Genomic DNA, 21,930 nt, shown 5'->3' with positions numbered 1-21,930 from the left:
CAAACCTCAGTGTGTCTATCTTCTTACAACCGTATTGAGAATAAATTTTGAGCCTAACTACAAAGACCAAGGTTGTATTAATTGTCCAACATAGCAATCATAAAGCTCTGTGTAGAACCTCTGAATATTAAAATTTAATCAAAATCTTAGATAGTATCTTACTAATTGCATAATCTTGTTGATTTTAATCATTATTAAACTGAATAAACAGGAGAACTCTATCACTGGTAACCATGGATATAAATCTTGAATGAGCAGTAAGAAAGGTACACATCTCTGTCTGCAGTGCCAAATCTTCAGGTTCTTAACTGGCACAAAATCGGTGAAGATCACTTTGAGTCGGACATGTTCCCTGTTTAAAAGAAACAAACTTCAAGGGGCAGACTTGGTAAAGACTGGAGAAATAAAAGGTAAGATTTAACTGCAGTAGAGTTGGTGTAACTGTTGGTGAGGATTAGATGAACTGGTAAAATGCTGACTAGGAAATAGTTACCAAAATTCAAAGAGAAACATTAGCAGCTTAGTTAAGCACAAGATGCTGATTTTTACAAATGCTTTAGTTTTCACTTTATTCTTAAAGTTTTGGCTTTGAACTAGAGGCAGGTTAGCACTGGCCCATCAAACTGCAGGAGAAGTTTAATCTGCACCACTTTCCAACTATTATGCAAACAATTTGGCAAGATAAAATTATAAATAAGCTTGTGCAATTGGTAGTCCCTGAACAAATCCACAGAGCTGCTCACTCCTTGGTGAAGGACATTGAGCTCTTGCAGTTTTTGATTGGACTTCTAATAGTCCAAAATTAAACCTTCAAAATGGGTGTAAGCACACCTGGAAGTGATCTTTACCCATGTTGGGAGCGTTTGAACTGATACTTGGACAGGATTTGTCTGCGCAGGACAATTCTTCCTGGATGGCCATGTTTATTTCAGGAGAGCGTTCATTGTTTCTCGAAAGCATGAGGGGTAGGATGAGAGTAGGCACTCTCTTTTCTCTGAGTTTGTGCATGCCAGCTGCCTCTCTAAGGAGGGCTCTGAATTGACAGCTGTGTTCTGCTCTAAAAATGCTAGAGCAAGTAGACCTACCAGCAGGTGGGAAGGTAGAGTTGTAAACAAAACCACTAGATGATCTTGGGAAACACCTAAACAATGTAATTATTGGGAAAGAGGAGGAATCTGCAGACAAAAGGAGAGCAAAGAGGTCCGGGTATAATCAGTGATTTCTTCTGTGGTCTGTGGCTGGACCAGCTGAGAGAGTCAAGTGAAATTTTTTGCATCTGTAGGCTTCTAAATGCTGCATGTAGACCTGGAAAACTTTTCTTCACTGCCCACTCTGCCACAGAAGCAGGTGGGAACCTTCTTAATTTCGCTCTGCAGTATTGCATTTGCTGCTTTCTAACAATTTAAGAAGGAACTTTGATTTTTCTTGTAAGAAACTAGGGTAAATGAAAACTAAGCCCATCATTATTGGGTGGAAAGCTGTAATATCAATTTTAGCAAATTAATTTGAAGCAATATTTTGAAATTACAGAATTCATTGGATGGTTTAGTCACTCAAAAGGGGCTTGGCCAAGACACTCTAGAAATGGGATTGCAGATTTATTACTGTGTTACTGCTGATTCATTATGTGATCTAAGCATTGCGTTTAGTGTCTCAGCTTCTTCTGTGTGTAAAACTGCAACTAACCACATTATTAGATCTCGTGCCAATGGTTATTAGTGTTCATTAGATTATTTTAGCATTTTGTAGCATAGAAACGTGAAGATATTACACAGAAAAATAGTAGCATGTGGCCCAGTACTTGTGGTGTGCAAAAATGGATTACTATGCCCACTAAAGCTTTTAAAGCATAGATCCAACCAAATCAACCTTTAACACTGGGTAAAGTAGACATAAAGGAATTCTTCTATTTCCTACAGGCTCTCCTCTAATCATTAATGTGCACAACAAAGATTTGACATTTCAGGTCTGAATTATAACTTTAATAACTGACTTTTGGAGCCTAATTGGAAAGATATAGGAAACATAGGGTCAAGTGTATAATGCTCTTGAGAATGTGTGCCCTACAAAATCCCATGTGAAAATAACAATTGGTGGTTTGAAGAAAGGAGTTTCTGCATGTGATATTGCAGGACTTTTTAGGAAGAAGTTCAGGTGACCAAAACTGCCCTTTGTAATGCTCTGATAAGATGGTTCCTCTGTGATGATATCATTCTACATCTGTGTTCAGGTACAGTTTTGAAGTCACTGCTGTAGTTGGCATATGTGTGTCAGCAACATCTTGGGCGTAACAATGTGAATAAATACCGTTGAAGAAACATACTGTAAATACTGTATGAAGAAACATTTTCATTCTTGATTATTCTGCAATTCTTCTTGGCAACTTTTATGCCCTATTGTTTTTTCTTGCAAATCTTTTCTTTGGCAAAATGACAAAATTTTTGCATGCGCTCTTTCAAGTTAAGGTGTAACTTCTGGCCTGTACCTGATAGCTAAGCTGGGTTCTGGTATGATGGTTTTAAGTCTACTGTTCATATTCTATTAATTTCAGAGCCACACTAGGAGGATACAAAAGGGTTATGTTGTGAATGGGATGTCTCCTTTGGTTTGCCTGGGTAATTATAGACACTTGTATAAACTTTCCAGAATGAAATAATTGACAATGTACTGTTGAGTTCAATCTGCACCAAATGGAAGAAGCTGGTTATACCTTCTTGGAATGAGGAAGTTGCTGGGACTAAAGTTACCAACTGCGGAAAAAAGTGCAGAGAATCTGTCAAAATCCTGTCTGTGTTAGGGGTACTTCTTATTTCATAACGGGTTTGATTTCCTTCATGGAAGAGGAATCAGGTGACAATAAAAGAATGGAAGGTAATTCGGGGGAATGTAGTCATGAAACACTGGCTGAAGAGAGCTCAGTGTCACAGGAACAGGAGGGAGGGAAAACAGCAGAATCAGATGTCTGAATAAGATATTAAATGTATATATCTGATTACTCAGATACTGATACTTAGGTCTCTAAGTCCTTGCTATTTAGTGCTGATCAAAGAACTGCTTCTGCAGTCAATCTTGGTTTTATTGTTTAAAAAAAAGTATGCTTTTTGCATGTCCACAGCAAACCTGAACACATTTGCTCACACCATGTTTTTAGCCAATCTGGACAGGTTTTGCCTTGTATTAAGCTGCCTTAAGAATGCCCAGCAGTGACCATAAGGGAAAGGAAATTTCTACTGACAAAGTGTGAACAGTGAGATGCACCAGCAAAGAAAACAACCCACAACACCTTAAAGAGCACAAATTTTGGAAAAGTCAAATAGAAGACATTGCTCTTTTTAATATGGTCCTTTATGAACCACAGCCCAGGAAAAGAAAATTAAATGAGGGAAAGACATCCAAGCAATACGTCATGAAGACTGTCTGAAGGGAGCAGTAGGGTAGTTGCTAAGCTGTAAAGTGGAAACAGGCAACTGAATAGGGGACAAATGTAAGGAAGGGAAATATGCCATCACATTTCCAGACAAATGACCTCTATCAGAGGGGTCATTAATCTTCTCTTGAGTGTGGTCAGAAGCTGAGGCAGCAGTGATCTGCTGTGGAGTGTGATTCTGCAGGCTAGCAAGTAGCAGAACAGGATCTGAAGAGACTAAAACACATGGCATGAGTCCTGAATCAATCTGGGTTTTCAGTGGAGATCCACAAGATTTTGGGATAGATATTGCAATGAGATCAATTAAAGAAATTTTTCCAGGGGAGTTGCTGCCCAAACTGATTTATGATTATTTTGTTTAGAAACTTTGAAGGAACTTTTGAACTCACAGTTCTATGTGAATCAAAGATAAAGTGCATTCTGAGTAAAAACCCAGCTGAAAGTGGTAAGAGTCATGGTCTCAAGACTATTATTACGGAGGAAATAGACTAAAAGCTGAAGAAGATGAGGAATGAAAAGAAGAAAACATTAAGATCCATCTATTCCAACCTTTACTTTCTTGCACTCGGAAGTTCTGTGGAGCTGGATGGGAAACTCAGAATACCTGGTCATAAATGAGATGTCTGACAGTGTGCACACTGTGACCCCTGCTTGACTTAGTCTGTGACATATTTGTGCAGACAGTCCCCTGTTGAACTTGAGTACATTCAACTCAGTGGAGCACCTGCCTCCAAGAGCCCTGTAGAATCAGTTTCCCTGTTGAGGAAACTGCTTGTCCCGGGCTGAATGCCATGCTACCTAAGATAAGGCTTAAAATACAAAATATGACATCGAATAAGTGTCCTCTGACATCTCAGTTGAAAAAAAAGCACTTTTTTTAACATAATAATTCACTTTGTACTTCTTCATTAGAGCACTGTCGTATTTTCAAAAAATGGTACCTGACTGTGCTTTTTCAAGTGTGGGGTTTGCCCTGCTAAAGTGGATGTCATCTGGACTGAGTTCTCCTTTCTCTTGAGGAAAGGGAGTTCCAATACTTTGCCATAACTGGGCAAACAGCTTATCATTCTAACTCTGACTTTTGTACCTCAAAGGTGCTTATGTAAAATGTGTGAGATGTGGGATAAACAGATCAATAGTTTAATAATTCTAGTGTGTACAGTTATCTTGATATATACTTTACATAGAAAGGCTAAAATAAAAAGCTAAATTTGGTCTTGAATTTTTCATTGGGAGTCAGTGAGGAGGGTTATAAAGTCTCACCAAGCAATAGTGACAAGAACTTGCTTTCTCCAGGCAAGGAAATGAATACTCCCAATTGTATAATGATATTCAAATGATTGAATTGCATACGTAATCCATGACAAGGTGATCCGTTTAGTGGCTGAGGAAAAGGCTGTGGATGTTTTCTGCTTAGATTTTAGTAAAGCCTTTGACACCATTTCCCACTGCATTCTCCCAGAGAAACTGGCTGCACTTGGATGGGTGCACTCTTCCCTGGGTAAAAAACTCTCTGGAGGGCCAGGCCCAGAGAGTTGTGGTGAATGGAATGAAATCCAGCTGGTGCATGGTCACAAGTGGCATTCCTCTCATCACGGAGGCTGGTTGTGTTTAATATTTTTATCAATTATCTGGATGAGGGAATCACTCTCAGTCAGTTTGCAGATGACAGCAAGCTGAGCAGGAGGTGGGAGTGTTGATCTGCTGGAGGGTAGGAAGACTCTACAAAGGGATCTGGACAGGCTGGATCGCTGTGCTGAGGGCAGCTGTATGACATTCAATAAGGTGAAGTGCCGAGTCCTGCTTTTGGGCCACAACAAGCCCATGCAGTGCTACAGGCTGTGGGCAGAGTGGCTGGAAAGCTGCCTGGTGGAAGAAGACCTGGGGATGCTGGTTGATAGTGACTGAATGTGGGCCATCAGTGTGCCCAAGTGGCCAAGAAGGCTGATGGGCATCCTGGCTTGGATCAGCATGGCCGACAGGATCAGGGCAATGATTGTCCCTCTGTACTTGGCACTGGTGAGGCCTTGTCTCAAATCCTGTGTTAAGTTTTGGGTCTCTCACTATAGGAACAATCCTGAGGTGCTGGAGCGTTTCCAGAGAAGGGCAATGGAGCTGGTGAGGGGTCTGGAGCACAAGTACTATAAGGAGTGGCTGAGGGAGCTGAGGCTGTTTAGTCTGGAGAAAAGGAGGCTCAGGGGAGACCTTACTGCTCTCTACAGCTACCTGAAAGGAGGTTGCAGCAGATGGGGTTGGTCTCTTTTCTCAAGTGACAGGACAGGAGGAAATGGCCTTGAGTTGCACCAAAGAGGTTTAGATTGGATATTCGGAATTTTTTTTTCATGGAAAGGGTTGTTAAGCATTGAAACAGGCTGCCTCAGGAGACGATTGAGTCACCATATCTGGAGGGATTTAAGAAGGCATGTAGATGTTGCACTCTGGGGACATTGTTTAGTGGTGGAGTTTGCAGTGCTGGGTTACTGCTTGGACTTGATGATCTTAGAGGTCTTTTCCAACCTGATCAATTCCATGATTTTTCTGTTGTAATTAGTCAGTTGCAGTTGTTTGGCAACTTTTTGTGTTGTGGGGAGCACTTGCGGAAATTTGCATTATCAATACGTAGGAACACTTTGCTGGAATGATTTGTAAAGAATTTTTTAAAATAGGAAACCTACAGGAAAATTGTAATCTTCTTGTCAGAACATAAATTTAAAGGGAGAAGTGAACAAAGATTACGTGGTTCATTTATCCTAGTTTACTTAGATTGCCAGATTTCATATCCCTTTCAACTTTTACAGTGGGAGTAAATAGAATAAAGAACTATTTTTGTGGGTTTTATGTTGAAGTTCAATATTAGTAGTGCTGTTTGGCAGAATATCAATGAGTAATTTTAAATATGTTTTTCTTTTCTTCCAGTCTAGGAGTTCCATATTTTAAATAAATTTATCTTATGCTATACCTCTTTTCCCCAAGTTTTCCATTTTAGGTATAAAAAGTGGAAGAGGCCCGTCAGCTTGCTGAGGTGTATTCTGGGTGTCCCAACAAAACACATCCCAATTGCATAAATGGATTTTGTAATCTTTTGCCCTATTGCTTGCACAATGCGGATTAAGTTAATTATTTATAGCTTGTCAGGGCAGCTGTTGCAGTGTCCTATGCAATGCAGGAGAAGTTGAATCGTACAGGAAGCTACCCTAACATGTCTTGTCAGTCTGGGTAGGACCGGGAGACTTTTAATTGATAGATGAAATAACTCAGTGATCTAAAGTTGTGTTTTTTTTTTTTTTTTTTTTTTTTTTTTTTTTTTTTTTTTTTTTTTTTTTTTTTTTTTTTTTTTTTTTTTTTTTTTTTTTTTTTTTTTTTTTTTTTTTTTTTTTTTTTTTTTTTTTATGTTTATGCTACCTACATGTCTCTCTGATGGCCATTTCTGGAAGAGCAGGTACTCCTGGGTCAGTCAGTTGAGCCCGTCTCAAGTCGGAAAGAGCAGTCACGAGATGATGTGCCACAGGCTCAGGCAGGGGCAGGGCCACCAAGGCTCCATGAGTGTTTGTCCTTTCTTGCCATTATCAATTATAGAAGCAGTGGTATGTCTGGTTTTTTTTGGAGATCCTCTTTCTCTCTTAATGTCTGCCTGTGAGAAGGTTCACTGCATTTAAGCTGGTCTCCACTACGTCTTAGCCCGGAGGAGATGCTTCCAGTAGGTGATAAGCCATATCCCACCGCTGGTGTCCTGCTGAAGGCTGTGGAGTGGCCAGGGCAGGACAGACAAGAAAAATACCTTGCTGGTGCCCCATTTGCCATCCCTGTCTGCCCTCCCTGGGATCAGGGCCCAGGAACTGTCTGCCAGGCCCTTGACCTTCCCTACAGTCCTGTCGCTGACCTCCCCAGCTGACCAGCTCCGGGATCCGCTCCCTCTCCTCGCCCAATAGGGGCCTGCTTTTTGCTAAGTCGCTGCTGAGTCAGGCTTTCCACAGATCAGCAGACCCTGACCGTGAAAGTTCTTAAATTTTTTTCCCTTTAGTTTATCCTGAACATTGTGTCACCTTTCTGCATCCAAACTTCCCCTGACGTCAGTGTAGGTAAGGGATCAGGGACAATTATATCTTTTTCTTACAAGGAATGCCGACATGAATACCGTTAGGGTAGGAGACCCGACAAACTCAAAGCGTGGGAAAATATCTCATGAAATCAAGGAGGTCATCAGTGGTGCCCCAAAATGGATGGGTACTTAGTTTTGTCCATGTGTATTTTTTTATTAGTGGTTTTACTGTAAAAACAATTTCTTGTGCTATACAGATTTTCCTGAGATGCAAAGAACAGATATCAATAACTATAAGGTAAACTGTTCAGTTTATACCATAGGATACAGCAACATTACTTGAGTTGAAAGGCTGTACTCATTACAAATCTTTACCCAAATAAGATATAGTGGACAGAATATGCTTTGAACTCTCTACCCTGTCCTGCCCCTGGAAATTCACTGTGTTATGCATTGTGGAATAAGCTACTCCATAGCTGTTTCTTATTTCAGAGAACAAAAAACACCCTTCCGGGAAAACTGGTAGTACTTTTGTTGTTCTTCAAGCTCATGTTGTTTTCATGCCTTTCAGGTCAGTGTGGGAAAACAGTCTAATGTGTTTACGTTTGCTTAATTGATCTTGCTTTGACTTTGCATCGTTTTTCTGGGGCATCAGTCCTGGGAACTGTACACAAAATAAAGATAGTGCATGTTTTGTTTCAGTGAACGGGGTACAGGTTCTGGGTTCAGATTCTAGTCTCAGTGAAAGCAGTGGGTGGTGTCGCACTAGGTGGAATTATTCAGAAAGCATCTGATGTTTATTTAACTTCTCTCCCACTGAGTGTAGTGAGAAAGGAGCTCAGTACTGAGTACTCTTGAAAATTTCACCCTTGGTGTCATCAGTGTTTGTCCTGCTGTTTGGTCAGGTATCCAGCTTTTATACTGCAATAATTTCTTTTGTAAGATGAGAAACTCAAACTAGCTTTTTTATCTAAATAGAACTGAGAAGTGTATTGTGTAAAAAAGGCTGGTTTTATGAGAATGTTCCTTTTTTAAGTGTGGCTTTGTATACCCTAAAGGATATAAAATAACAATGTCTTTTTTTCCCCAAAATATTGATTCTATTCATAGAAAAGTGAAGACTACTCCGTGCATGACTCCAGTAGATGGATCAAAGTGAGGGTTTGAAGTCTGGTTAAGGTCAGAATCTCATAAAGGAAGAGGCAAGTATAGGAAATGGAACATGCCTCTGAAGAATAAAATACAGCTTCTGGAACAAAATCTAGTGAAAATCTGTCTACCATTGCTCTTTGCTGTTTCTAAAGCAATAATCATCACATCTCTAATTGGCTGCCACTCCTTGATCTTATGGGTCTTTTGCTAGTTTGTGGTTCTTGCCCTGATCTGCAGTTGCTCTATCTAAAGTGGAAGTGCTAGAGCAGAGACCGACTCTGTGCTCTGAACTGGTGAAGAGGCTAAAAGACTGGGGCCTTGTTCTTCAGCTTTGTTCACCATCAAGTGGCTGACAACAGTGACCTTCCAAATGAAGGAGATTAAATGTAAACAAGTGAAATCTGTATACTCATGCAAATATTCACTGACCAGTGCAACACATAAATTCACTAATATAAAGATCTGATAGATCTGATCCTCTGCCATGCACAGCTGTGGTATGGGATGATGGGAAAAAAAGAGTGTAATTCAGATGACCATTGAAATGCCTTAGGATCTGAGTATTTGATATCAATAGCTTGGTGTCAATGATGTCAGTTCTTCTAGGAATATTTCAGCTTTCAGGGCTAGTTACTATTTGCATTTTTATGCTTAACATTCTGTAAGACATAGAATATGCAGGAGGTTGCGTGTTACAGGCTCCACACCAGTCCCTTCTAAGCGCTATTATCTGCTGCAGTAATTACCTCATAAAAATAGGACGAAAAGAACTAGGTCTTTTGTCTGGGCTATCTTAGCCTATTTTTCTTCTTCTTCAGAGGCTTTTGTTGTAGATCACAAGCTTTGTGACACAGAAACTAAAACATCTCCCTCATATTCTGTATTCCAAGTATTCTGTTGTGGTGATGAACCCAATAATGTTATAGGACCACTGCTGCAGCTCCTCTGGGACAGAAATGTCAAAGCTTTTGTCTATGCAATCCAATTAGGATTGGAACCATTATAGTCTCCAAGGAGAGATGGATTTAAAGTTTTGAATTCCACTTCACTATGTTTCTATTTATATAGAATAGCTTATACTGTGTTCAAGGGAATAAAAACTTTTTAAATGTTGTTTTTAATAAAGTGAGCAATGTTGGCTGCTTTAACCACATAAGTTGAGTTGCTTTTTCTGGATCTAATTTATCTCCTGGTGGGATCACTGAAACACCGTTGCAAAGAAATCACAGGTTTACTCAGCAGAGGTCAGACAGGGGTGTGATTGGACATTCCTGCATTGCTAGCAAAAGAGATAACAGAGCAGAAAACAAGAGCAGTCTCTTACAAGTTTCTACAGTCCCAAGCTTTTTAACCATTAGGACACACTTACTTTGTCCTGGGAAAAGCAACTTTGAGAACTTCTATATACACACATCTTAATCTTACTCTTTCACCATTTTTCTCAATTATTTTTGAAGCTATTTGGTTAAAGCCCATCTTATCATCTTAGTTTAACAAGGTTGTTAATCATGTTTACATCAAGATACATCATCAACATTCTTCAAAAAGTACAGGTACATTTGCACTCTGGTTATGTGTCTTAATTAGTCATGCTTGGGGTTTTATTGCAACAGCCCTGTAATTAATTTGTTGGTAAATATCTCAACCACATAGTGCCTGCTTGAATTCTGAAAATAACCTCCTGCCAGCCCATGTAAACTATCAGCTCTGTCTTTCATTCTCAGATATAAAATAATATAGGATATAAAATAATAGTGGGGGAAACAATTTTTTATTAAAAAGAGAAGTGAGTCCAATGAAAACTTCATGTTATTTGTCATCAGGTGGTACAAAGGGCAAGCATGGTAAATGATCAGAAATTCTAAGGATGTGCAAGTTCATCATGTAAATATTTGAATAAGCACAATGGAGGGAATAAAATTAATTAATTCACCTGGTTTCCAAGTGCATTTTTGAAAAGTGGAAGTAACTTGTTGATCATGAATTGGAAAGCTTCAGGAATGATGGTGTAAGATTTCCATTCAATGCCTTTAAATGTTCATACTTGGGCATAAAGCCTATCACTGAAAACAATGAGTCTGACTATGAGGTACTTCTGTTTGAAAATAATCCAGGTAATTAAAAATATATCTTCTGAGTAGCCAGGGATTCAAAGACTTGTTTAAGATGTACATCATTCCAGGTTTTCTACGTATTTCAGGTTGCTTCCCTGTCCATTCCTAATGTAATAAATTTGGCACTATGAAGACTCTTATTTCAGGTTGAGACTGTAAGGTATCAGAAACACGACTTAGGAAAATTTGTCCTTTGGACATCAAGTAGGATTGAAGGGGAAACACAGGACTTGAATTAATTTAAGTTTCATATGCATAACAAATTATCCAGTTTGTAGGCTGCTCAGGTTTCATTTTGAAAGCAGTTCATCTTTCTTTTCACGCACCTTCTGCAAGGGTGTTCTTCAATGTTATTGCTGTAATGTTTATGGCATTTCTAATTTTTACCTTAAAAGATTCGTGCTGGGTCTACAGCAATTGCTCTTGAGCCAGAACTGTCTTTTTCTTTCCTGTCTGACGTTTATTGTCTGTTGCTATTGCTTGGTGGAAAATTATTTAGAGTGAGTTTGTTTTGAAGAGAATTCAAGACAGTCTGGGGGATACAAGCTGACCACGATGGCTGCAATTTGAGACAACCAGCCTGTTTCAGTGAGGATGAGGGCATCTGCTCTCCTACATTATGTTAATAACAAAGCTCTTCTGAAAGCTTCTGTGGGACTGTATTACCAGTCTAGATAAGTCATCTTAATGGTATAAGATAGTTGGGAGCTAGAAGGAAATCATAGTACTGGTACAGGTCTCTGTTTAAACAGGGTCTGGGGAGAGAGACAGTCTTTTTCTTACACAAACATACATAGCTGGAGACCTCTCACAAGGTTTCAGCATACAAATCCCTCCTAGACAGAACAGTCAAATGTTCAATTGATTCAGGAAAACTTTCTGGGTTTTGTTAGCAGAAGCAGCTGTGGAGGATTTCTTGTATTTTGAACAAACAGTCCACCAAAATAATGCATTCTAAAATGAGAAAGTGATTAGCAGCGAGATACTCAGGGCAGCCTGATGTCCAGGGAGGTTTAGGACAGTATATGAAATAAAAATTTACATCATACAGCTGGTATCAGAATTTCAACAAGGACTGCATCTGGTGTATAAACAAGAGAAAACTAGATTTAACCATCTCCCAAGTAAAATTAATTCATACCTTCAGAAGGGCAGAACAAAACAAGCAATGCAGACCTCTGCATAGAGCCTCTCTCTTGTGAAGAAAAGCAGTGGAAAATTAGCTGTGTGTGGGTATGGTATGGCCTAGAAGCTCCTACTTCAGGGATCTTGTAATATCATGGCATTGTTTGATGCCAGAGAGGTGGGTGTTTTAGAAGCTGTTCAGAAGAATGAAGAGCCCTGTGTGGTTGTTGCAGCTGCTGCCTTCCCTTTTCCTCCTTGAAACACCCACTGGAGACAATGCTTCCACCTGTGGCAAGGGACAGCAGCCCGTCTCTGCAAGTGGACTCTACTTCCTTCTGAGGGAAATACAAATAGATACTCCTAAAATGTCAACAGATGAAGAGAAAGAAAGAAGAAAGATTTAAATACCTTACTGATTTTATTCAGTTAGATTACCAGGGCAGGTGTCTGATGTTTCTGTAGCACGATACTCTGGAAGCAGGTAAAAGACAACTGGGTGTCCGATTAGGTGCTGCTGAAGGCAAGGAACACATATTAACAAGCCTGCTTGAAAAGAAGTTGCTTTTCAAGGTCAGATATCTGAAATATCCTTTGTTTGACACCAGAACTATTTAATGAAAGCAAAACTGAATGAATTGAAATGAATTCTTGTTGTGAAGAATAGTGTCAACTAGTACTCCTCAAGAGAAGGCTGAATTAACTTTGTTCATTTCTTGGTCTCAGAGGAAGCCAGGTGGTAGGACTAGGAAAAGAACTATAATTAAACTCCACCCATCTTCAAAAGCAGGTGAAGAGATCATAATTTGTGAAACAAATCCATACAATTAGACCATATTTGTACAATTAGAAGCTGAACACTGAATGATTAGTGATTCATGAATTATGACCTAGTATCCACTCACAAACATAAATGAGGAAATCCAATTTATATTCGCTTTGTGATGATGATCTTTTACAAAACCTATGTCTGTAACCAGAAATAAACTTAGACATCTCATAAGAAAGTGCATGAACATGATTTTTTTTTGTATTTCTGAGAAATTCTTTTGAAAAAATGTGCAATACCTTACTTTCATACTCATATGGCAGTGTTATGTGAAAGTTGGCAGTTGTTTTGGTTTTTTTTGTTGCTGTTTTGTTTGTTTGTTTGGGTTTTTTGTTTGTTTGGGTTTTTANGGGGTGGTGGTGATGTTTTTTTTTGTTATTGCAAAGTAATAAATTTACTGTCTGTATTAGGATCCCAAAAGGGTTTTGTTTCTTTGAGCTCTCTTTGGAGACTGCCAATAAAGTATGAGTGTCAAAACCCAGTAAGATAAAAGGTCCACTTATTTCAGGAGCCTGTCTTCAACCCTGGTCAACAGATGAGGCCAAAGAGAAGAACAGACACCCTCAGGCAACACCCTCTGCCTTCATATTCAAACTGTAATCAATACTGTGTGATTTTATTTTTCTTAAACTCATTCACTCACAATAAAACAACACAACCAGCAATAGTTTATGTTCTATAAAGTAATCTTTAAAAAGTAATCTATGGTGTGTACAGCTCTAATTAACCTGGTATGCCCTCATAGTTGACCCCGATTTCAGCAGGTGGAGATCTCTTGACATCCTTGAAAAGAGTGTCCTGTGCCTGCTTCCACAAAGGATATATGTGACAACAGAGGAGGAATTACCAAAACTAAAGCAACCGAGTTGTTTCCACTTCAGTGGAAAGATGCTGTCCACATATTTCAGCAAACAGTGGCTACTAAATAAATGTGTAGTAATCCAGCTATTAGAGAGGGACAGCAGAGTGAGTGTGACAACAGTGGAAACTTGATACATGGGGTACTGCACTAAAGCACTGACTTGGGACTTTGTTTTCTTTCCTATTTGCTTTACAAACAGCTCCTCATAAATCCTTTCACAGAATCTTCTTCTTCTCCTCTCCTATTTCCCGGAAGAGAAACAAGAGAACAAAGCAACAAAACTTCTCACCTCTGTTTGCTTTAAAATCTTCTCCTTTATTACCTCTAGCACTGATTTCTTGTTATACTTCCATACATTTACCTAATTCTGGCAGTAAACTCCTTGGGCAGGAATGGTGTTTCCGTAAATTTCACTGTATTTATTGAGCTACATAATGACCATCTGCAGAACAGATTATGTTTATGACTGCAACAACCAGGTCTCCAGGATTAACCAGTCAGAATGAGAAAAGCCAGCTGTGATTTTTTTTTTTTTATTTAATATAATATATATTCATGACTAACATCAACTGCTTTCTGAGCTCTTCAGTGAGAGAGTGAGACTGCAAAGAATTTTGAACTTCTAAAACACTCCCGTCTCAGAGTTACAAATGGGCAAAGGGATGATTTCTGGCAATCCTCTGTTCTATTTGGGGTGAGATTTCAAAAAATGGCCAAGAGATTTCAATAGCACAAGCTCTCATGCTCCAGAGTTAGAGCACTTGGAAAATTAGTGTTCTAGGTGTTTTCGTTCTCTGACTTTGAGATGTGTGTAATAATAGACTATCCCATCAGAGTGCTGAGACAATCAGTGAATTTCGTATTGTGTGATTAGTGACTGTTGAGATGAAGTCTGAAGTTTTGTATTTATTTATCTTTATTTTTATATTATGAATATAGTAGTTTGATGGATCAAAAATAAACCTTGTAATGGAATATCACAAGGTGCTGTTTACTGGTTTAGCAGAAGGGCATAGTTTAGCTATAAGGTTATCACCATGACAGGGCAAAAATTTCAGCTTGGGCTTCCATAAAGAGGAGATGACATGATTACAAGTGTTCTCTAGGCCTAAGAACTATGCCATGCATTATGGAAAACACAGATTAGGAAACTAAACATGTTTGATTTTGGTGTTAATGCTGTAATGGCTAGCTGCTTTAATATTGCTGTAACGTGTTACTTGTGGTTATGAGTAGTAATTGTTATTTAAAATATTACAAAACTATTAATGAGTGCTAACCTTGTGTACACTAATTTCAAGATTGATGATACCACACGAGGGTAATGCTTGTGTAAATTTGCCCACAGATGTAAAGCAACAGAGCTGAAGATTACTTGGAGGAAAGTGTTATTTTTCTAATACTCTTATACTGCGAAGTGGGAGGTGCCAGACAATAGGTGTCAGCACTGGTTCAGCTATGCACAACTTTGCTGCAAATGTGGATTAAAGCAGCTGGTGTTAAGCACAAGTTTGCTGTGAACCCCACTTTCAGCAAACTGAATACCTGTAAAGAAATGCTGGAGCAGTGTTTGACACTTGTTACAAAATAGCTTTTCTACGGGAACCGACCGGGAAAAAGAATACATGAATCAGAAGGTAAAAGCTGATAAAAGTGAAGTATGTATTGTCTTTATTGTGACATATTTCCAAAATTCTGAAGGAAAGACTGTTTCTGAAAATTGTAATTTAATTAGGTTTTGTTGTTTTTTGAATTGTTCAGAGAGATTTCTGGGGGAAAGGCTTTGATATAGTGTTTTCCCCAGGGATTTAAAAATAGTAATTAAAAACTAGTTTAAACTAATTGAATCTGAAAAAGGAAAGCAAAGCCAGAAGAATTAGAATGGAGCAGATAGTGTTAGGAAACTTCCATGAGACTTTGGAATTGTGCTGTTTTGTGGTGGAATATTAAGCTGGAACTAGGGATTTAGGTATCTTGTTCGTGAAAACAATGTATGTCCTGTAGGGGCCTGTGGATGACTCTGCAATGACTTTGGAAGAAAAAACAGGAAGACTTAATGCAAAATGTGCAGTTGTGTAATGGAGAAGCCAGAAGAAACCACCACCAAGGAAAGGGAAGACAACAAATTTTTGTCTTTCCTCTGTGTTTTGCTGGCAACATGCACCTAAGAACTGGGATGTGATGATCAAGCCAAAAAAGGTAAGCCTAAATGCTTTAAGAGCCCAGTGAAAAACATTATGGTCTTAGTCCAGCACCTTTCTTGAGGTGCTGGATCAGAGTGTCAGTTTTCTAGAATTGCTTTTATCTGGACAAACACATCTCTGTTTAAGTAATATCCTTGCAGGTGGAGGGTACTGTAGCTTTAAAACTGTAAGGAAAATTAGCAAAATAGCCTTGCGGTCAGTCTACTAGCAGATGTGCATGTATCAAGGAGTTTTCTAAATAAGCAGGTGCTGTCTTTAGAGATTGCTGTGTGGGGAATACCAATATTTGGTGAGGGATGATTGGGAGAACCTCCCCCCTTCTCCCCCCTCCCCCGAAGTTTGCATTGTATTGCAAAATACTGTGAGTTCGTAGCAATTGTTGCAGTGCCCCAAGCCTGGCAGTGTAATCTAAAGGGAATGCAGTGGAATTGTGATCTCTTACTATATAAAAGGGGGCGGGTCACTCTGCTTGTTCCAGCTCCTTTTCTGTCATTACAGCTGCAGAAGCACCAACCAAATGCAGCTGGCACGCCTCTTGGTTGGCTCTTATATAATATGGGGTTTCACAGGGCACTGATGTAGAAATAAAGTCAAACATTCTTGAGGCAGACTCATATTACTTGTCGTATCGCTGGTGCTCCCCGCGCTGTGGGGTGTAGGGCTGCTCTCAGAAGGGTGGTCTGTGGCCCTGTCTGAGTGAATTTTGGAAGGTGTACAGGATGGCTCCGAGCGAGGCAGGGGATGAACTTGTTTTCTTTGTGAATGGTAAAAAGGTAAGGAAGATTCCTACTTTCTGTCCAGCTTGCTCCTGGATTGTGGCTCAATTCCTTACTTTTCTAGTCATCTTTTTCCTCCTCTGAAGTTTTCTAATACCAGCACATATGCCATGGCTTTTAAATATTAAATTGTGAAAACTGTATATTGCTTTGCTAAGTGGCTTTTTGTCTTCTTTGACTTTACCTTGTAAATTATTCAGAGACTAACACAACTATATAATGTTCCTTTTACATTTTAGATTTGTTGGCAATAATTTACTGCAATTTTGAGGTAACTACTTTTAAATAAGAGTGCACTGCTTAATACAGGCATTTCTACTAGAAATAATTTTCAGTAATTACAAAAGATCTGGCAAATGTAACTCAAATGTAAGCATCCATATAATTCATACACTCAGCAAATAATTCTGACATTTGGTTTTTGAAAGGTATTTAGTAAAATGTTTATTCCATTTCCATTTAAGAAGCAAGAAAACTCCTAAAAATCAAAGTCCATTAACTGATACTGATTCCTGATTCCAACTGCTGACAATAACCTAAGAGTGACTGTGTCTCACAGGAGGGTGGGGTGGTCCCTGCACATGGTGGACACATTTTAACAGTTTGTCCCAGAGCTCCCTTTCTCAGTTTGGACTTTCTCTGGCTATCATTTTGCCTTGACTCTTTAAAACCTTGTAACAAGTCAAACCTCCCTCTTTCTTTGAACTGTGAGTACCAAGTTAGTTCTGTTTCTGAGCTCAGTTCAGTGCTAATCTCGGTCCATCACGTTCCCCTTGCCTAGATACTTGGACAGGGAAACTTGTGCCAAAGCAGCTTCCAGCTGGGAAACCTGGAAAGACAAGAGGGTTGCATGTCCACTCCAGTGTGGAGCCAAGAGTTTGTGGACCTTCCCTGTGCACTGCTTAGGGGTAAATCACGTGCTGCACTAAGTTGGGGCTAGACAATTATTTTTTCAATTCCTGGAGGGATCGCACAGTACTCTCAATTGGCTAAAAATCTCTGTGCCCTGAACTACAGGCTGGCACAGGGTTACCATCAGTTTTGCTTTTGTTGATCTTTCATGCTAGTTTAATCAAGCGTAAATGTGAATGAGATTATTGCTACAGTTAGGGGTTTTAGTTATGAATTTGGATCCCAAACTGGATTGGAATTTGAACTTTCCAAGGCTCTAGTGCATTTGATATCAAAGTTTTGTTTTATTGAGGTATCAATAGTTTACTGAAGGATGAAGTTTATCTAGTTTATAAGTTAGTCATAGAGCTCTTGAATGTAGTACTGATGTACAACACAGCCCTGGTTCTGAGATTTTATAGAGAAGGATGACAACTGAAGCTCTGCTCACACAGATCAGTAGTGGTTCATATGTCAACATTAATTGACATATCAGCCATTCTCTGTTTCTAGAGGGCAGTGAAAACTCCCTAAAACTCCAAGAAATCATGACTAGCTAATTGAACTTGATAGTTGAGATTGTGGCACAGAGTGGTCTGTGAATTTCATCTGATGAATTTTCTGCTATGGTGAGCAAAGGTGGCATACCATTAACTTGTTGTCTTCTTGCTCAGTGAAGTATTTGTGAGATTCCTCCTCTGTGAACCCCAATTTTTAGACAGTGAACTGGGAGCTCTTTGGTTCTTGCAGTAGGAGGTTGCCGCAAATGTTTCAGGCAATCTGGACTTTGATACAGGCCAAGTGTCCTCTCTGGTTTCTTTTCCTGGTATGCCCTAATGAAAGAGAATTGTAATTCTGGTGCCAGACCAGCTGAAGTTCGATTTATAAACAAATTCCTATATACATTTACAGGTATTGCTTCAGCACTGGTTGGTGCTGAGGCATTACAGAAGTGTTGCTCTGTGTAAATTGGTAGAAAACCCTTCCTCCTGGAGAAAACTTTTGGCTAACATATGAAAATGTCTATTAGTCAAAACACAGAGATGGTCCTGTGGGACTCCCTTTTATTTGTGTGGTGTAGGGGTAGAGAAGGGGAGAAAGAGCAGTCTATACTATGAAGGCCAGCAGCAGAAAACAACCTGTTTCTTTTGTACCTTCTGTCTGTTCTTGCTGAGTCCTGCAGCTAATGAACGTGCCGTGAGTGACATTGCCCTTGGTGCATTTCAGCAATTTTTATGGAACTGCTGTTCCTGTTTACAAAAGCCACATCTCAGAGCTGACCACGTGCATGTGTGAAGGGGTTTATCACAGTGTGATCTTGGCAGTTTGGCTAAAAAAAAAATCACCACCGGACTACTAATACAACCAGTGGTACCAACCCATTTAACATGTCGAAGCTCTCTCTGCATCCTTCCCTACTGGCTCATGAAACTAGCAGTGCTATCAAATGAGCAGGTTCCACTTGCTCTGCCCAGAGCCTCCAATGGCATTTTCTTTTCTATTCTCTTTTTGGGTGAGCTGCTGAAGTGGTTTGAGTTATAACCCCACCAAATGCAGGTTTAAGAGAAAGAATCAGACCCATGGGGCAATCTGATCTGTGGCAATGAATGTGGAGTTTGTTCAGATATTTCTGTACGTGAGAGGTTTCGTGATGGAAGGAGTGGTGGGAAGTGCCTGGGCAGGTAGCAAGAGGGGAAGCAGAGGGGCAGGCGCTGATCTCTTTTCTGTGGTGACCAGTGACAGGGTCTGAGGGAACAGTGGGAAGCTGTGTCAGGGGAGGCTTAGGATAGATATTAGGAAAAGGTTCTTTATCCAGAGTATGGTTGGGCATGGGAGCAAGCTCCCCATGGAAGTGGTCATGGGACCAAGCCTGTCTGAGTTCAAGAAGTATTTGGATAATGCTCTCAGACAGTTGGTGTGATTGTTGGGGCTGTCCTGTGCAGAGCCAGGAGTTGAACTTTGATGATCACTGTGGGTCCCTTCCAACTCAAGATATTCTATGATTCTAAGTTAGGATATGGCTCTGTCCTTCTGGAGCCCTGACTAAATGTTCCAGTTAATTCACTGCAAAGAATGTGACAGCATGGCCAGTGGGAAAGGTTACTGCTGTGTGAATTCATGACAGCTTGACTTTGCCGATATTCCGTCATAGTACAAAACACTGTGATAAGAGATGGTTTGAAAGATAGGAACTTGGACGGCAGCAAATCCTTCTCTTTTGCATTAGCCCAGTCTACACTGTTGTCAAGAAAAAGTCTCCTTGGAACAGCTGAGCATACTCCACATTCAGGACTGTTTATTTTAAGCACCTGTTTACTTCACTGGGCATAAAGCTTGGCACACAACTAACTCAAAGTTATCTTAATAGTCTGCCTAGACTATAATGGAAAACAACATGCTCAATTTAAAGCTAATAGTGGCAATTTTGTTTTCCTCAGCTGACAAAGCCGCCTCGTGCATACGTAGCATGTAATTTTAGTTCAAACATGTAGTCAATATTTCTATTTCTATTCTGAATGCTAAGAGGGGAATCTATGCTGCAAGCCTCATTAGACCTCTTCCAAAATTCTGTGGGTTGCAGATGGGACTGGCTAAAATACAGGATTTTTTTGGAGCTTTGGGACCCTCTGAGTTCTACAGAAACAGTGAATTACAAGTTTTCAATGTGCTGGTTTAAAGCAGAACAAAATGATCTCGTGACCAAAAGCAGATTTACATTGTGTGGTTATATTCAGCTTGTTCATCTGTGTTCTAGCCCTTTTTCTTAGTAAATTAATTTGAAATTTCTCATTGACAGATTTAAGGTCCTTTAAAGTTGACTAGCCTGACTTACTGTGTGGCAGTCTGGTTTAAACCTTTCACTTTCTCTTCTTGCAACTTACTGAGTGACTAGGGACTAGTGATTAAATGGGAGCTTGTCCTTCAGGAAAGCATTTGTTTCTCACTGAAAGACCCTAGCTGATGAAAAGTGTGCTTGTTAAACTAGGAAATTTCTGTTTTCTCTTTCTTTCTGTTCCTCTATTTACCTTGTTCAACTACTGTTCTTTTAAACTGAAAAATCTTTTTTTAACTTTTTGGGAATAATAATTTAAATATGATGCCTTATGTGGCAAAGGCAAAGTTATCTGAATTAGAAAAAGGCAGGTAGAGGAACCAGAAAACAAAATATTTCTTGAGATGTACGTGAAATTATGGAGAAATGAGCTCAATATCTCTCTGCACTAGCCCATGGGCTCTAAAAATGTAGGGTACTGCTTTAGAACCTGTTCTACATAGTACTTATAAGCTTGAATAACTGTAGGGCCAGGCTGGGCTCCCAGATGAGGTGCATCTGAGTATTTCAGATTCCTAGAATCAGTAGACAAATAGGCATGTAGTACAAACACAGCAGTACAGAGCAAATTTGTTGAGAGTCATTTAACTGTCAGTGCCATCCTAAGAGTTCCAGCAAAGTTTCTTTCTGAATTTCATTAATAATTAAGCTACTGCATGCACTAAAATCCAGTTTTGAATCTGCCAAAATGTAGCTGGCAATCTGATATACCTGCAATACGACATTTGATTTAAAAAAACCAAACCAAACCAGAATAAAACAAACAATCCAAAAGAGAAATATTTCTTTAACTGCAGTATCGATGTAGTCTGATCTTATAACCACTGAATACAATGGATATAATTTAGTTTCTTTCTGTACAAGGGCGCTGACGGAACAAGAATTGTGATACTGAGCTGTGAATCACATTGTACTGGACATCAGACAAGAAATGTTATCCCCACCCACAGGTTTTAAAAATATTTTAAGAACAAATCACAGCAGGTGATTGCAACAAACCACTGGATGAATGATATGCTGGAGGACAAACCAGTATCAATGACAATGAAAAAAAGTCAGGAACAGCAACAAGTTCTTACTTGTGCCCAGCAAGAGAGACCCATAAACAGGCATCCTCCCACCAGGAATCTGAGTGAAAAGAAATGACTCCTTGCTCTATTATGCTTGAGATTTATATTAATGTAGAATGTCCTCCAAGCTCTTCTCTCCCTCTGATTTCTACTCTCTGCCAGTATTGCAGATATACAGCTACAGTGGAGTAGTTTGAAGTGATGGAAGTAGCAATCCAGGGCTGTTGGTTTGAACAGAGTAAGGGTGTGGATTGTCTGGGGCATTCTCTTCCGCATTGTGGGAACCACTTCCTGATAAAGTTGAGCAAAGCTTTGACTCTGGCATTTAACACTTGCTTAAGTACTTCACTAGAAGTGCATGGAGCTGAGTGGTTAAATGAAGAATGAAGGTTTAGGCCTGAGTTCTATTTCTTACTTCCTGAAAAGAAGCTAGTGGGCCAAACCTTTAACTGACAGAGTGCATCTTGGATTCTTTCAAGAAAACCTCCTGAGACGTTTTCTTTGGTCTAAGCATAGAATCATCTCAACAGTCTTTAACTGTTCTGAAGCTTTTTCTCTGTGCCTGGCTATCTTGGAAGCTTCTTTGGAAAGGTTTGCAAAATCCATTGGCA

At 39.5% G+C, this 21,930-nt stretch overlaps 1 protein-coding gene across 3 annotated transcripts in view; it reads left to right on the top strand.

The window, feature by feature from the left end:
* The first annotated feature begins 16,236 nt into the window (after nt 1-16,236).
* Nucleotides 16,237-21,930, top strand: part of XDH (xanthine dehydrogenase) — a 54,187-nt gene continuing 48,493 nt past the window's right edge. For all 3 annotated transcript variants that reach the window (XM_027911183.1, XM_027911177.1, XM_027911169.1), the window contains exon 1: nt 16,237-16,522. In XM_027911183.1, the coding sequence (XP_027766984.1) occupies nt 16,469-16,522 (54 nt within the window). In that variant the 5' untranslated portion in view covers nt 16,237-16,468. The remainder of the gene's footprint in view (nt 16,523-21,930) is intronic.

This window comes from Empidonax traillii, unplaced genomic scaffold (genome assembly GCF_003031625.1).
Source record: "Empidonax traillii isolate 1590-97213 ecotype Southwest subspecies unplaced genomic scaffold, ASM303162v1 scaffold31:size1920502, whole genome shotgun sequence".
NCBI lineage: Eukaryota > Metazoa > Chordata > Aves > Passeriformes > Tyrannidae > Empidonax > Empidonax traillii.
The sequence above is the reverse complement of the archived record's forward strand: the minus strand, read 5'-3'. Positions and strand labels throughout refer to the sequence as shown.